A 14,839-nucleotide genomic window follows, 5' to 3' on the forward strand; every position below is an offset into this window, starting at 1 on the left:
TTAGTTGTTTCAGCTGCTGAATAACTTGTTGAGTAGATAGACTGTGCCTGGCCTTCCTGTCACCCAATATCCCAGGTGGTCACCTGGCTCTAAATCTATCCATAAGCACATTGCAATCATGCCATGAATGGCTGCATGTGTATGGTTTAATGGCGAGACCACTGTATAAGGATTTCCTGCATAGCCCATACATTCTAGCCTGATTTGAAAACTTTTACACAGAAAGCATCTGTAGCACATTCATAGACTCTATACAAAGTAAAAGAAAACTGTGACACTCTGAAGAACTTTATTGTGATAGCTATTAGTAACTAATCACATGTATGAAATAAAGGGCCTTGCAGAGGTACTGCCACTAAAATAAAGCTAAAGTTCAAGGTGTATTTGGAACAAGATCTGCAACACTGCAATTATTTGCTTTCTTGTTAGCCTTAGTTCTTATCTTGTTTAATTTGATTTATGCTGCATTATATATGCCTGTTCTTTTTAATGCTTTGTTTGTCAGGAAACACAGTACCACATCCGTCAAGAGCAAGGTATTGTTAAGTGTAAAATATTATTTCCTTTATTGGGTGACCCTTCTAGGTGTGTTGCACCTGAGCAGATGGCCAACTTGCTCAAGGTATTTTTGAGAGTTTGCATTAGTGTTTTATAGATATCTAAAGTGATGTGGACAGGTATTCTCTTTCATTTTAGACCCAGATGGTTTTACATGGAAAAGATTTTGCTTGTACTTTTCCTTGCAGGGCTGATCATTTTGTTCATTTTGGAACTAATACATTAACTTTAACCACTCATACTCTGTACCAGCAAACACCTGCCTGCCTCCTTCAGTTTATAATAAAACCACTTTACAATGTATATTCATTGTGACATTATGAAAACTGTAATGTTAGATATCGGTATAGACATAGATATATGTATGTAGGCCACATAGTCTGAAAGCCATTTTTCGTGCTACCTGTTTGTACTTGAGTGTGCATACTCAAATGCAAATTATGTACATATCCAATCAGTGTAAACAGCATGCATGTTTGGTAGGAGAAGTGTGTCTTCTCAGAAGTGGAATTTGGTAATAGATGGCTGCTTTTGAGTTTCAAAAACAGACTTTGCAGGATTTCACCCTTTGCAACAGCAATAATAGCAGTTGTCTAGCACTCTAGACATTTTCAGAGCATTTCGTTTCAGAATGCGCTGCAAAAAGCCAGGTTAGCATTATCCGTCCCATATTTCAGATAGGGGTGTGCGGCTTTCTTGAGGCCACTTAGTAAAAGCTCGTAGCAGAGATGAGATTTCAACCGGGGATTTCTTGTCCACACAGCCCAGTCTATTAGCCTCAACCTCTCTTAGCTTGTGGGGTATGTGTGTATAAGGGAATGGCCCATAACAGCGTGAAAAGAGCCTGCTAGATCAGGCCAATCACCCATCAACTCCGCCTCCTGCTTTCACAATGGCCAACCAGATGTTTGTGGGAAACCAGGGAGCAGATAATGAGCAGAAGAGCACTCTCCCCTCCCATAGTTTCCAGAAACTGGTATTTGGAAGCATTGCTCCCTCCATCTGTGGCAGCTAAGCATAGCCATTGTGGTTTTGCATATCTAATTCTCACAGTGTATGTGAGAAGGATGTTTTCCGCTTGTGCTGGTCATCAGCTGGTCCACACGGCAGGTGGCACAATCCATCCATCCTTTTCCCTTGCACAGTTCTCTGCAGTGCACTTACTACTCCAGTGTCAAAACAGGAGTGCAGGAAACCGCTCTGTGGGGGGAGGGTGCCCCAAAATGAATCCCTTTGAGCTTTAGAAGTGAATTTAACTGATTTGGGTTTCGATTAATAAACAAGGCTCTGTTTGTTGTGAGTCTCTTGGTGTGTTTTTGATTTTCAGGGTCTTTTCATGGGACACAAAAATGTAAAGTGATATTGAAATCTTTGTTTAGGTTCACTCCAGAGCCTTGGCTTACAGTAAATATCAGTTTTGTTCAACCAAAGTATCACTTTACACAAATCTCCCAATGAAGCACAGTAAATAAACTTTTCCGAGCATATATAAACCCCAAACTGCTGTTCTGTTTACTGTTAAATATTTACTGTGTGAAGCATTAGGGACATTTAAGAACTGGTTATTCTTGTTTTGTCCTTTCAACAGATATCTTAGCTGGTAAGACCTTCCTTTTCAACTGCATTGTGTTTGCTGCTGCCTTGACTAAGCAGGAAGGACTTAACTTAAGCTCTAGTCTTTGGGGTATATCCTACCCTTGTTCCAAGGTGCACAAGATGGCATGTGCCCCCCACCCCCGAGAATTGTACAAAATGGGTTAAGCTGAGAGACGGTGAACTAGCCCAAGTCACTCTGTCAACCATACCAGCCTAACATTAGTAATGCTCACAGTTCTGAAATCTTAGATATTCAAGCTGGAGGGTCACTTCTATAATGTTCATTCTACCATCATGTGATCTGCTCATTTGCATGGATTGATTTATCTGACTGATATCTTATATTTACTGACACTTATATTTATCCCTGTCAACATTCATTCAGCCTTTATTGGCATAATCCTTGTCAACATTTCCCTCATTGCAGGCAGAGGTAGGTGGATATGTGCCACTGTTCACACCAATGAGGTTCATCCTTGATTTGGGAATAAGCCAACAGATTTTTACTTAACAAACACTAACATCCATACAACCATCTGGCTGTAGCTGTCAGTCATTTAATTAAAGCATCTACTGCACTTTCTTTTAAAGACATCTTTAACAGGTTTAAGATTACCATTTAAAGTCATTGAAAATAACCTAATCTACACATAGCTCATGCATAACAGTCTTAAACACCTTCTACATTTTCCACCAAACTGCTCTGTAGACACGCAACTATGTTTGAAAAGATGAGTGCTCCTCCTCCTCCTCCTCCATTATTGTTTTCCTTTTCCCAGGACCATGGAATCAATGGATCTTTTTTACTCTTTCAAGGAAAGCATCCTTCAGCCACTTCTGCATGGGAGCTGTGAAGCCATTCCATGCACTTGGGGCTGCAAGACAATGATGGGGCCCATAACATGTTTCTCCCTGGGTGGGAAAATCCCATGTGGCTGTGAAGGGCACCACAAGTATAGTAGAAACAGAAGCTGGTGTCTTTGCCCGGAGGTTGATTGTTTGCATTTAAAGCTAGGGTTCTGTTACCACATTGGTCTATGCAAGTATATGTGTATGAAGAAAAAAAGGTGCTATTACATTTTTTAAAAACCGATGATGGAAAGCTTGCCTAGGCATGGATAGTACCGTATGGTAAGCTCAAATAGGCTATGAGTATGAGGCGGGAGCAAGTTCCCCAGTTGGGTTCTCTCGATTATTAAAGAAAAGGGGGGACCAGAAACGTCCCTTCAGTAGGATCCACACTGCTGGAGTGGCACCTAAAATGAATGGGACTGCCTATCACCAGTAATTAAGTCATCCATCAAAGACAAAATGCACACACCTCACAGCAAGAGCTGCCAGGTGGGGCTGTGTCCTGGCTCTCCTCGTGCCATGGGCAAAGGACTTTGACTCAGCTAGGCATTGCTGGAAAGCATTCAGGCAAAAGCAGCTTGTATATAGGTAGCAGTAGGATCCCTCCTGCTCCACCGTCCCCACCATCCTTCCCCCGGTCCTTTGATTTCTCATTATGTGTTCCTGGGAGGCTGCTGCAGCTGGCACAGCCTCCTTGCCATTCAGGCAGCCCCACACTGAGCGCATTCTCAGGGTTGCACATGTTTGGTACTGCTGGGATGGTAAACTAACAGCAGGCCCGTAACCATGGGGGTGGAGGCAGCTGTGAGTCCCCCATGATATTCTATGCTTCCCACCCCCCCTAGCCTTTGCTTGTGGAGAGATAAAGAAAATATCCAGGCGTTATTCCACCCAGTTGCTCAGTAAGAAGTAAATGGGCTCCTTCTCTTCCTGGGTTCTTGGTGCGAAAGCAGTTGGACGTTAAAATTAATAACTACTAAGTTGATTTAACCAGTTGCCTGTCTTTAAAACATCAAAAGGCTTATATATCTGGCATTTTATTATTTGAATGTTTTGCTTATCCTCTCTGTGCCCTCCAATATATCCAGCACAAAATGTCTAGCTACAATATATCCAGCTACAAGCAGGTCTGACTACTTGTCGCATCTCCAAATCCAGTCACTTGGGGGGGGGGGCGTCCAGTGGCCTTCTAATTTTGTGTGATGCACTCCAACAATACTTTCCCTCACTTTTCTAAGAATTAGATAGGTTTGTCTCTTATTTTTCCCTGTATTGGGGGGTTGGTTGTAGCCACAGCATCTTCTGTATGGCGGAGGAAGGCAACAAGACACATGACAACAATTCGGAGCCATTCTTCCTTCCAGCTCCTGTTTTGAGGCATATGCAGTCAGTGCTTCATTTATCCCCATCTCATCCACTAAACATTGCTGTCAAAATTAGAGATACCGGCCTTGTTTGCACGTCACAATAAGCCAAGGCTGGTGGCTTTTCATCTTTCATTGGGGATGAGTGGCATGCTTCATTCCTCCCCTGGCAGAAACCAGGAAAGCTTGGTTTCTCATGGCATCTGAACCTGGGATCATGGTTTGTTTTCCCCTAACAAAGCAGAATTGCAAGACATTCCTAAGCTATGGTTTGTTGTTGGCTTCTGAATTCTACATTGTTGGGGAGAAGCAAATAACAATCCTGGGTTCAGATGCCGTGGGTAGTAATTGCAGCTTCCTGGTTTATTTGTCCCCCTTGCATCATAAATATGGCCCTGGTACAAGCAAAGAGTGGAATGGAAAATTATGGAATGTACTTCTGCTGTACCTATGTATGTATTTACTGCCCTTCCTCCTAAAGGAGACAAGGGTAGCAAATAGGAAGCAAAAAAAATTTATTTAAAACATTTAAAAAACAATTCTAATAAAGATGGAGACGAGGCTTAAAAGGCTGTTTGGAAGAGGGAAGCCTTCAGTAGGCATAGAAAAGACTTCAGAGATGGCACCTGTCTAAAGGGAAGATATTCCAAAGGGTATGCACCACAACACTAAAGGCCCAATTCCTACATTGCATGAAACAGACCTCCTGATAAGATGGTATAAGTCAGGCATAGGCAAACTCGGCCTTCCAGCTGTTTTTGGGACTACAATTCCCATCATCCCTGACCACTGGTCCTGTTAGCTAGGGATGATGGGAGTTGTAGTCCCAAGACATCTGGAGGGCTGAGTTTGCCTTTGCCTGGTATAAGTTGTGTAGAGCTACACCTTGAGCTTAGCCCAATAGCTAATTGATATATTATTGTAACGGAATCATGGTAAGCACAGGCAACAACTCCTTTCTCTTCCCTTTTAAATGCTTTAACAGCTTGCTCAGGTTGATTCAAGAGGTGTCCAGCTTGGCTCTCTCTTCATACGAGGCCTAGGTTTGATGATTAAAGCCAATAATACCTGTGGCCTCCCCTTTAAAGCGGATGACATAATGGCGTGGAGTGTATTTGATGGAAAACTCTTTCACACGAAATACCTGCAAGCCCACAGAGGATGCTCTTTACATGATCTTTTGGAAGGCAATGTAAGTACATAAGCTTGGGGTGGGGGTTGTTTTATTTAAAAGAAAAGCAAGCTTTGTTTGGGTTTAATTTTTATTTTAGGAAAGCTAACCCTGTCTTCTTTGGAAAATAAAAGGTTTTCAGTGGTAGTACTTCACCTTTGCAAACCTTTGTGCTTTTCCAGCAGTGGAAATCCACCTTGTCAAATTGAAGAGAGATCCCACTTGCTAATTGTTTCTGTTGCTGATGTAATGAATAAAAATATAAACGCAACCATCTTCTTCATTTTTTATTTTGGTCTTGAGCTGAAAATCTAAAGCTTACTTGTTTCTAGTTCCTTTGCCTTTTTCCATTCTGAGAGCCACATTCCCAGGCAGGGTGGGTAATGTTAATTATTATTAATTCATTAAATTTGTATACTGCTCTTCATCTGAAGAGTAGAGCAAAGTCCCTTACAGCCAGTGTCAGGATTTAAATCCAGATCAGGGCCCTGTGCTAGCAGTTCACAGCATTTCTGTGCTGGTTGGGGAGAAAGATAAACCTATCCTTCTGCAGGCAGATGACAATTATCCAGAGACTGGAGGAGATTCCCCATCCATTAGGGCCTTAAGTCATACATAGACTATTTGGTGAACCTGGAGGTGCTCATTGAAATCACACTGCACAAGTCTCTCTAGCAGCTCTGCAACATAACTGACCTGACTGGAAGCACACAGTGCTGAGCTAGAAGTGAAAGGATGTATTGGCACTGAGTCCCTAAAGTATAAAGTAAAGGTAAAGGGACCCCTGACCATTAGGTCCAGTCGTGGCCAACTCTGGGGTTGCGGCGCTCATCTCGCTTTATTGGCCGAGGGAGCCGGCGTACAGCTTCTGGGTCATGTGGCCAGCATGACTAAGCCACTTCTGGCAAACCAGAGCAGTGCACGGAAACGCCGTTTACCTTCCCGCCAGAGCGGTACCTATTTATCTACTTGCACTTTGACGTGCTTTCAAACTGCTTGGGACCGAGCAACAGGCGCTCACCCCGTCGCGGGGATTCGAACTGCCAACCTTCTGATCAGCAAGTCCTAGGCCTTGTGGTTTAACCCACAGCACCACCCGCGCCCCTAAAGTATAGCCTAGATAAATGTTCTGGGGATTTCAGTGTGACTTCTCTGAAAACGAGAGGGAGAGTTTGCCATTGCTTTCGTTATTTCCTTGTCTGCAGGAATCTTGGCTTGCCAAGTTTCAGGATCTGATGTCCCTTATTTGCAAAACTTGCTCAGCAAGAGGCAGGATAATTCAGAGCAGACAGCGACTGGACAGCTTCGTGACAGGTAGGTGCCATGTGAGTTCTTTTTGCAAACCACTTTGAGGTGTGTGTGTTTGCATTAACGGACAGTTCGTGTGGGAAAAGAAACATATATGGCAATATACCTGGAAGGTGTGCATGGTTTCCTATACGTATCTGTACAGAAAACTCACCAAATATGAAGCTGTCCTACGTATGCCCACAATAAGGACCGTGTTCATTGCTTCTGTGCTTTTAAATTGCAGTAGTTAGTAATTTTCAAGTTTTGCTTAAAGCAGAATATCAATAATTATATCAGCTGAAACTTTAAATTAATTTATATGCTATAACTTTCAGTTAGTTAGCTTTCAATGTGAGAACTCTGGATTTTATTTTGTTAGTGCGCTAGCAGTTTCAAGTGTCATAAATTCCTTTCCAGAGAGACCAGGAAGGGGAAGAGGTACTCACTTTCGGAATCCAAACAGAATTCCATCTCGTCCTTATCGTGATCAGGGCAGTGACTCTCTGTGGTGGAGAGACCGTCAGCCCCCTGGCCATTCATATGAATCCCAGCCTCCAGGTAAAAAGAATGCAGTTTATAGATTAGCATCCAACTACATACTTGCAAAATCTTTCACTGCATCAATATTTTGATATATAAAAGCATGTATTAAAAGACTTTAACTTAACCACTGACAAGCTGTTAGCTGACTTCATACAGTGAAATGTAGGAATAGGTGAGGAACCAGCTCATCTTAATTATGCATCAGTGACATTTTATAATAAGGTCACAAATAGATTATTGCATCAATAATCACAACAAAATTAAGCATCTCCCTCCAATATTCTAAATCTGCCCCACATATGCACGCAAATTTTTCCTGTTCCAGCAGAAGCTTTATGTCGTTTGTTTTATTCCAGTTTCTTAAGGAATTTCAGTGGCATGTTGTGTCAATCGCTTGCAGTTTCAGATTCTAATTTGTTACCCAATTCAGTATGATTGAGCTTTTGTGCAGAATCTCTATTTAATGGGTCTTGGACATACTTGAAAGTGAGCTTACAATTGCAATAAAGGGTTTTCCTCTTTCAAGCCTGAGATGTATTCAGTGTGATTAAAATATCACACTTAATTGTCTGTAATTTTCCTCCATCTCACCACCACAATTTGGCAGCCCTATATTAGTCCTCTTGTAAACATCAAGCTTAGAGCACCTGTTAATTTATCAGCTGAAACAATGCAAGTTTAATTTGCCACTTTAAACAACTGCCTCTCTAACAAAGTCTTATATCTCTGTATGTGACTGATTTTGGGGTAATTTGGAAGGATTATGACAGCACAGAGTATGGAACCAGGCCAAGCCTTCTCAAAGCTTCGGGTGAAAAAGGCCTGCATAGCCAATCCTCTTGCAACATCTGAGGTTGCCTGAGCAGACAGGAGGCTGAGCACTCTCTCTGGAGTTCTGTACATTGGGGCAAATGGTCGCTGTTCCACCAACATCACCCAGCCTACAACCAACCCATGGCCCGTCAGCTTCCTCCTCCATAGTGTCAGTGTTGCTCTTGCAGAACTCAGCAGGGAGGAGGATGGGAACAAAGCTAGAATTAGTAGGCTTTGTCTGTCATTGGCTCTGGCTCCTCCTACAGGTGATCTCCCTGCAGTCTCAATGGGCACCAGCCATGACATGGTTCTGTGTTGGGTATTTGTTCTTCTCCCACCCCCAGAAGAAATTACAGAGAAAAACAACTAGTTGAGAATTCAGAGGTTGTGCCCCTTCTCATAGCATCCACTGGCCAGAGAGGAAGGAAGGAAGCAGTGTGATTTGGATTTCCTAATAGGACAGTGAATTGTCCCTCTTGACTTGAATCCTTCATGGCATTCAATTAAAAGAGATAGGACTTCATCCTCTGAGAAAGTAGAAGCCGTACCTCTTTCTTCACAGAAGGCAGGCACCAGGAGAGGAGAGTGTGAGTTCCTCCATTCAAACCAAACACCTTCAAGGGCTGCCTTAGCAGGGCCTATTTTCTAATGTTTAATCTCACACTCAGTAAGAAAACACATCCAGTTTCCATAGCGCTTACTGCTTTCCATGAATACACTGGTAGTTTTGAAGCAATGCACATTTGAGTTCAAATTTATGTTAGTATACCGTGGCAGGCAGTAACTGCTTCATGCAATAAGCTAAGTATGGACTGTGAATTGAAGCATCCTTCCATTTAAGTTGGTCTCAGATGTCTATAAAGTTACCTGCAACAGCCATTGTTGATAGATAATTCATAACTCCATTAGGGTGTAAATAAAGAGCCATGTTCTTCTAGCTTTTTATTCTACCTCTTCTCCCCATCAATTATAATTCTGTATCCTACGTGGTCCCGCAGCGTTCAGTCATGTCCCCTGTGACTTTACAAATCTACATGAAACCACGGAGTGGAATATAGGGTCAAGGTGCTTGTGGTTCACAAGTTGCATGAAAGTAGGAGCAAAACGGGGAGTGCTCAAGATGTGTGCACAAACCACTCATCTTGGCTTAGAATTATGTGTGAACATAAGAAATATAGGTTCAAAAACATTGTGTCACCCTGGGTGGGATATAAATTAAGCCTGTCTGGTCTCTTAAATCTGAGGACGAATCCCTTTTCATAGTCCTACCATTAGAAGAGGTATATTGGGTGGTAATACAGTGAAACATCAGTTTTCGAGCATCTCAGGAGTCAAACGTTTCAGCTTTTGAACACCGAAAACCCAGAAGTAGCTGCTTTGGTTTTCAAACACTTTTCGGAAACCAGATGTGCCACACTGCTTCCGTATTGAGTTTTCCAGACGTAAATTCTTCCGGAAATGCATGCTTTGGTTTTCAAATGTTTTGGAAGTCGAACGGTCTTCTGGAATGGATTATGTTCAAAAACTGAGGTTCCACTGTACTACAAAAAGGGTGTTCTCTGCAGCGGTGCCCTCATCATGAAATGCCCTCTCCAGGAAATGTTACTGGTGGCAACTATGTTGATATTTCCCCCATTTGCCTGGGCCTTCTCAGGGTTTTCTTATTGGTTTATATTGCTAGGTTGTTATGAGTTGTGCTAGTTTAAAAGGATATTTTATGCTTGGCATTAAGGTTGAATCTAGGGATTTTTTTATCTGCTTTGTTTGTCTGATGGTTTAGCTTTCAACTGAACTGTAGATTGCAAGTTAAATGGTGGGATAAAAGTGTACTGAACAAATAAATCCTAAAATGAATAAAATAATTTCTGAACTGTTACCAGGGATGCTGTTTGAGCATTAAAAATAATCTTTTTCCCTCCATCAGGTCGAGGATATGGACCAAGACACCAACCTCCCAGGGGACAAAGATTCTAAGTAAATAGCTGCAATAGTAATTAATGGAAAGAGATAGAAAGTGAGTTAATGAAAAGTTTTCAAAGCTATTTTAAAAGATTTTTAGATGCATTTGTAAAATAAAATAAAATTCTTTTTGGCCCCCATTTACTTTTTTTTAAAACATTTGAATTTGTACCTAGTATAAAACAAGTATGAGAGTTTTGCCTCAATAAAGCTGTCAGACAAAGCCAGACAAAGCCAGGACTAAGTAATATTGAGCCCCAGAGCTGTACCTACTCCCCAAGGGTTCCACCACCTGGCTTTCTGCCCCCTGTGGCAACAAAGATAGGCCAGGCATTCCAAGGGAAAAGATAGTGGTGGAGCCTTTGTACTTCAGTTTATGAGGCCTATATAGCCTACATTTGAAAGTACTGGCCATACTATCTTTAAGGCTACTTCCTCTTGAATATTTGACATCTGCTGTCAAAACATGAGGACCAAATTTTCTAGTGTGGATGTTGACATTGGAGGCAATGGGTGAGGTCTTGATACAATTGCTGTAGTTTTCTTTATCAATGTTTCTCCTGATCCTCCCCCAAATAAATAGTTAAATAATTAAAGTTAAAATAATGTAAAACTGTGGTATCACAACATACATACATACATACATACATACATACATACATACATACATACATAGCACATTATCCCAATGTCTTCCTATTCTCTTAATAAATGGTTTCAGAATTGCAGCCCAGAGGCAGTTCAACTTTACATCTAGATGGTCTGTAAACCAAGCTATCAATACAATAGCTATTAATACGAGCATCATAGTTTTATAACATTTGTCCATAACCAACAGGGAATGCCCCTCAGGTTTTCAGGGTTGTTGTTGTTGTTTTTGCTGCGTAACATGGTGTAGTCTATTTTAAAGAGCTGAGAGCACCAAAGCACATACATATTTGTTGTTCTTCTTGTAGTGCATGGTCCGAGATCCTTGTCTGAGGTATAAAATCGACTGTTGCATAGACAGAATTAAAAATAATTATCACAGCAAATCAACATTCACCTACACTTGTCTGTTATCAGCTAGAGAGTTATAAAGATCAGGAGGGGCTTACCTATGTAGTTCCAAACAAAAGTTTCATTTCATTTTGTATTGCCACACAAACATGGCAAATGTTCTTTTTTCTGTGAATATATAGAGCAGTTGCTTACTTTAGCTCCATGACTGTTTGTTTGTGTTTTTAGATGGCCCCAGATGATTCTCCTCCTGGGTGGAACTGGAGGGAGGAAGAGTGAGAGAGGAAAAGGAGGTCTGATAATGTATGGAAAATTAATCATTATTAATCATTAAAACCAACTGACTGATTTATATTGCTGGAAGAGCAATTAAGCACATTCTAGCTTTTAAAAAATGAGCTGTGTAATGTAGCTTGCCTTGACCTGAAGAGCTATGCTTAAAACACAGCAAAACTTATTATAGTGAAAGGGAAAATCTTCAAAATGGGGTGTGGGCAATCTTTGATGTTTCCAGCTCTTACTGATATGGGTGCTTTTGTGCCAATAAAAAATAATGATCTTATTAGCAGTCAGTTTTTGGTACCCACAATGTATATTGGTATATCTCTTTGATAGAACTGCATCCTATTTTTCAAGCAGAGTTCCCAAAGCAGTTCACAGCATATGTAAGACATAATTGAAGCATCAGAGTGAATTGAATTTTAATATTCTAACATAAACACACTTGAAATCTGATTATGGGAGAAATTTAATTCTGGAGAAACTAGGAGAGATAAAGGGGCACGGGTGGCGCTGTGGGTTAAACCACAGAGCCTAGGACTTGCTGATCAGAAGGTCAGTGGTTCGAATCCCCGTGATGGGGTGAGCTCCCGTTGCTCGGTCCCTGCTCCTGCCAACCTAGCAGTTCGAAAGCACGTCAAAGTGCAAGTAGATAAATAGGTACCGCTCCGGCGGGAAGGTGAACGGTGTTTCCGTGTGCTGCTCTGGTTCGTCAGAAGCGGCTTAGTCATGCTGGCCACATGACCCAGAAGCTGTATGCCGGCTCCCTCGGCCAGTAAAGCGAGATGAGCTCCGCAACCCCAGAGTCGGCCACGACTGGACCTAATGGTCAGGGGTCCCTTTACCTTTTTTAGGAGAGATAAAGATTATATATTTGCTATATTTTGGTGAGTGTACTATGTTTGCATTTAATAAAGAAAAGGGCAGTGATGAGTGTGTAATGCAGCTTTCCCAAATAAAATTAACCCAATGCTATATCATCATAGTATTGTGCTTATAAATATGTAGGTGTGAAAAGCAGAGAAAATAATGTAGAATACTATTTAGTTAGCAGGCTAACAAGGTGAGAGAGTGGCTGGCCCCTTAACTCCAGCCAGTTTTGGATGATGCTCATTGCTTGGATCCATTCTCTTTGGCCAGCTCCCCTGCTACAGCAGGCAGAGAGATTGCCATCTCATTTTTAAACCTCTGAGATCAGCAGTGAGTATCCTGGAAGTTATTTCAGCACAGAGAGCCTAATTCAATCCCTTGTGGGACAAAGGTGATAGCTAACATTACAGCAGCACATCTTGCCAGCAGAAAATGTATGGATGAACCAGAGTTTATCACATCACTAGGGATCTCTTTGTTAAAATATATATTCAAAATGTGGCGTTTCAAATAGCTCTCATAGAAGGTTCATACAAAGCGAGATAATTTTTTAGCTCTGGTTCATTTTCCCAATTGTAGAAGACACACCAAAATTTGCATGGCACCTGGTGACTCATATAAAGGTTTAAGATAAGTCCTTTCATACCCTGGGGGAACTGAAATAGGTATTTTCTTCTGCTTCTATTTCCTAATCAGTGCTTCCTTCCAACAAACAGTCATACACAATTGATCTTTTAGTAGTAATATCTCCATTTCTTTTCACTAGGAGTTTCAGGAATAGCTCAGCCATTTGTAAATAGGCACACAATATACAGTGGTACCTCGGGTTAAGTACTTAATTCGTTCCAAAGGTCCATACTTAACCTGAAACTGTTCTTAACCTGAAGCATCACTTTAGCTAATGGGGCCTCCCACTGCTGCCGCGCTGCCGGAGCAAGATTTCTGTTCTCATCCTGAAGCAAAGTTCTTAACCTGAAGCAATATTTCTGGGTTAGCGAAGTCTGTAACCTGAAGTGTATGTAACCTGAAGCACCACTGTATACATACTTTCACGTACACAGAAAGCATCTTGAATGCATGTCCAGTGGTCAAAATGATGCAGTGTTTGACTATTGTTAGTTTTCTTCTGGCATAATCATGGCTATACTTTTGCAAAATTCCAATTCAGATAGCACTTCATTGTGGATTGTACCCTGTCTCCTGAATTTAAGCTTGATATATGGTCCCTGTCACACAATCTTCACGCAAAAGCAGGCTCTTAAAAAAAAAGTGCACATAAAAACCAAACTTCTGTTGAACCAAATTGTAGACTGAAAACAAGGTAATTATGGAGCGCACTGGCTTATCTCATAAAAAATCATTTTGCTCAAGAAGTTTATGATTAGAGTTACTGCTGGCTGTATTTATATGCTAAGTAGATTTCATGTTCATTTATATCTTAAAATTTTGCTCATCTAGGATGGACTTAAATGAGGATTTGAATATCATTTTGTAATCCACATTACCTTACCCTATGGCTTAATTGTTCATCAATTCCCTTTCTTATCATCTCTCTGTCTCACCTATAGTTTTATTATTTGTGACGTTCTTGCATTAAGCCTGCATTTCCATGGTATATGCCTTCCAAGTACATGATGTTTAATTTGTGTTATTTGCTGTGTGTATCAATGACATCTTATTATTACTAGACTTCCTGGTTCTTCTTATTTTTAAGTAACCTTCACAATTTTTAGGATCGATATACTATTTCTTTGTTGATCATTGAGGCTTTTGTTTCTCTCCCTCTTAATTTTCTTTCAATTTTGGGTTCAAGGTTGCTTTTGACAAAATGTACCATGGCTTGGACCCTAATTTCTGTTCTGTAAATAGAACTCCCCACCTCCCATCCTTTCATCCTCTATAGCTTCCTGCTGAGAGTTAGGAACCTCAGAAAAGCATATGATGTAGGGGATGGGCTGCAGTGGGACAAGGGAATCCCCCCTCTCCCCCCAAAAAGAATCCATACATCTTCATATATGTATGGGCCATCTTTGCTGTGAGACCCACAATATCCACTCCCTGCTTTGCTGGCCTATTTCCACCTGGCCTGGGAGGGTGGGGCCCAGACTGACTCTTGCTTCAAAAGCTGCTGCTACTGCAGAAGGAGCCAGAGGCCATCTTACAAGACCCGCTGCTCAGGAGGGACCAGGGACCAGGAGGTGGGAAGCTTTTGTTGGGGATTTTTGTTGTATTATGAATTATGTGGGGATTTTTCAGGTTTATTGTATCCTTATTGAGATATTTTCATTTATTGTTTATGACTTAAATTTAGTTTTAGTTTTTTTGTAATTTTGTAATTCGGTTGATTATGTTCTCATAGAGTCCAATTACGTTTCCTGTTTCTAACAACATTTCCCCCTTTAATAAAGCAAATTCATGGGAATCCTGGATCTGAATTATTTTTTCTTGGACCTGTGCATTCCATTTTAACCTTCTATTTCCAAGCATCAGATATTCTGTTTCATCCAATAATTTAGGAAAGGCAGGAGAAAAGAATGATGTCAGA

The 14,839-nt window shown here is 41.2% G+C and overlaps 1 protein-coding gene across 5 annotated transcripts in view; it reads left to right on the forward strand.

The window, feature by feature from the left end:
• FAM120B (family with sequence similarity 120B) overlaps positions 1–14,281 on the forward strand; it is a 35,749-nt gene extending 21,468 nt beyond the window's left edge. For 4 of the 5 annotated variants that reach the window (XM_053382455.1, XM_053382454.1, XM_053382458.1 and 1 more), the window contains exons 7-11: positions 5,356–5,562; positions 6,747–6,855; positions 7,249–7,389; positions 10,112–10,161; positions 11,374–11,717. In XM_053382455.1, coding sequence (XP_053238430.1) covers positions 5,356–5,562; positions 6,747–6,855; positions 7,249–7,389; positions 10,112–10,161 — 507 coding nt within the window. In that variant the 3' untranslated portion in view covers positions 11,374–11,717. Of the gene's footprint in view, positions 1–5,355; positions 5,563–6,746; positions 6,856–7,248; positions 7,390–10,111; positions 10,162–11,373; positions 11,718–13,752 lie in introns of those variants that run through there. The other variant, XM_053382457.1, reaches the window with a different exon arrangement.
• Positions 14,282–14,839: the final 558 nt, after the last annotated feature.

Source organism: Podarcis raffonei, chromosome 3 (genome assembly GCF_027172205.1).
Source record: "Podarcis raffonei isolate rPodRaf1 chromosome 3, rPodRaf1.pri, whole genome shotgun sequence".
Taxonomy (NCBI): domain Eukaryota; kingdom Metazoa; phylum Chordata; class Lepidosauria; order Squamata; family Lacertidae; genus Podarcis; species Podarcis raffonei.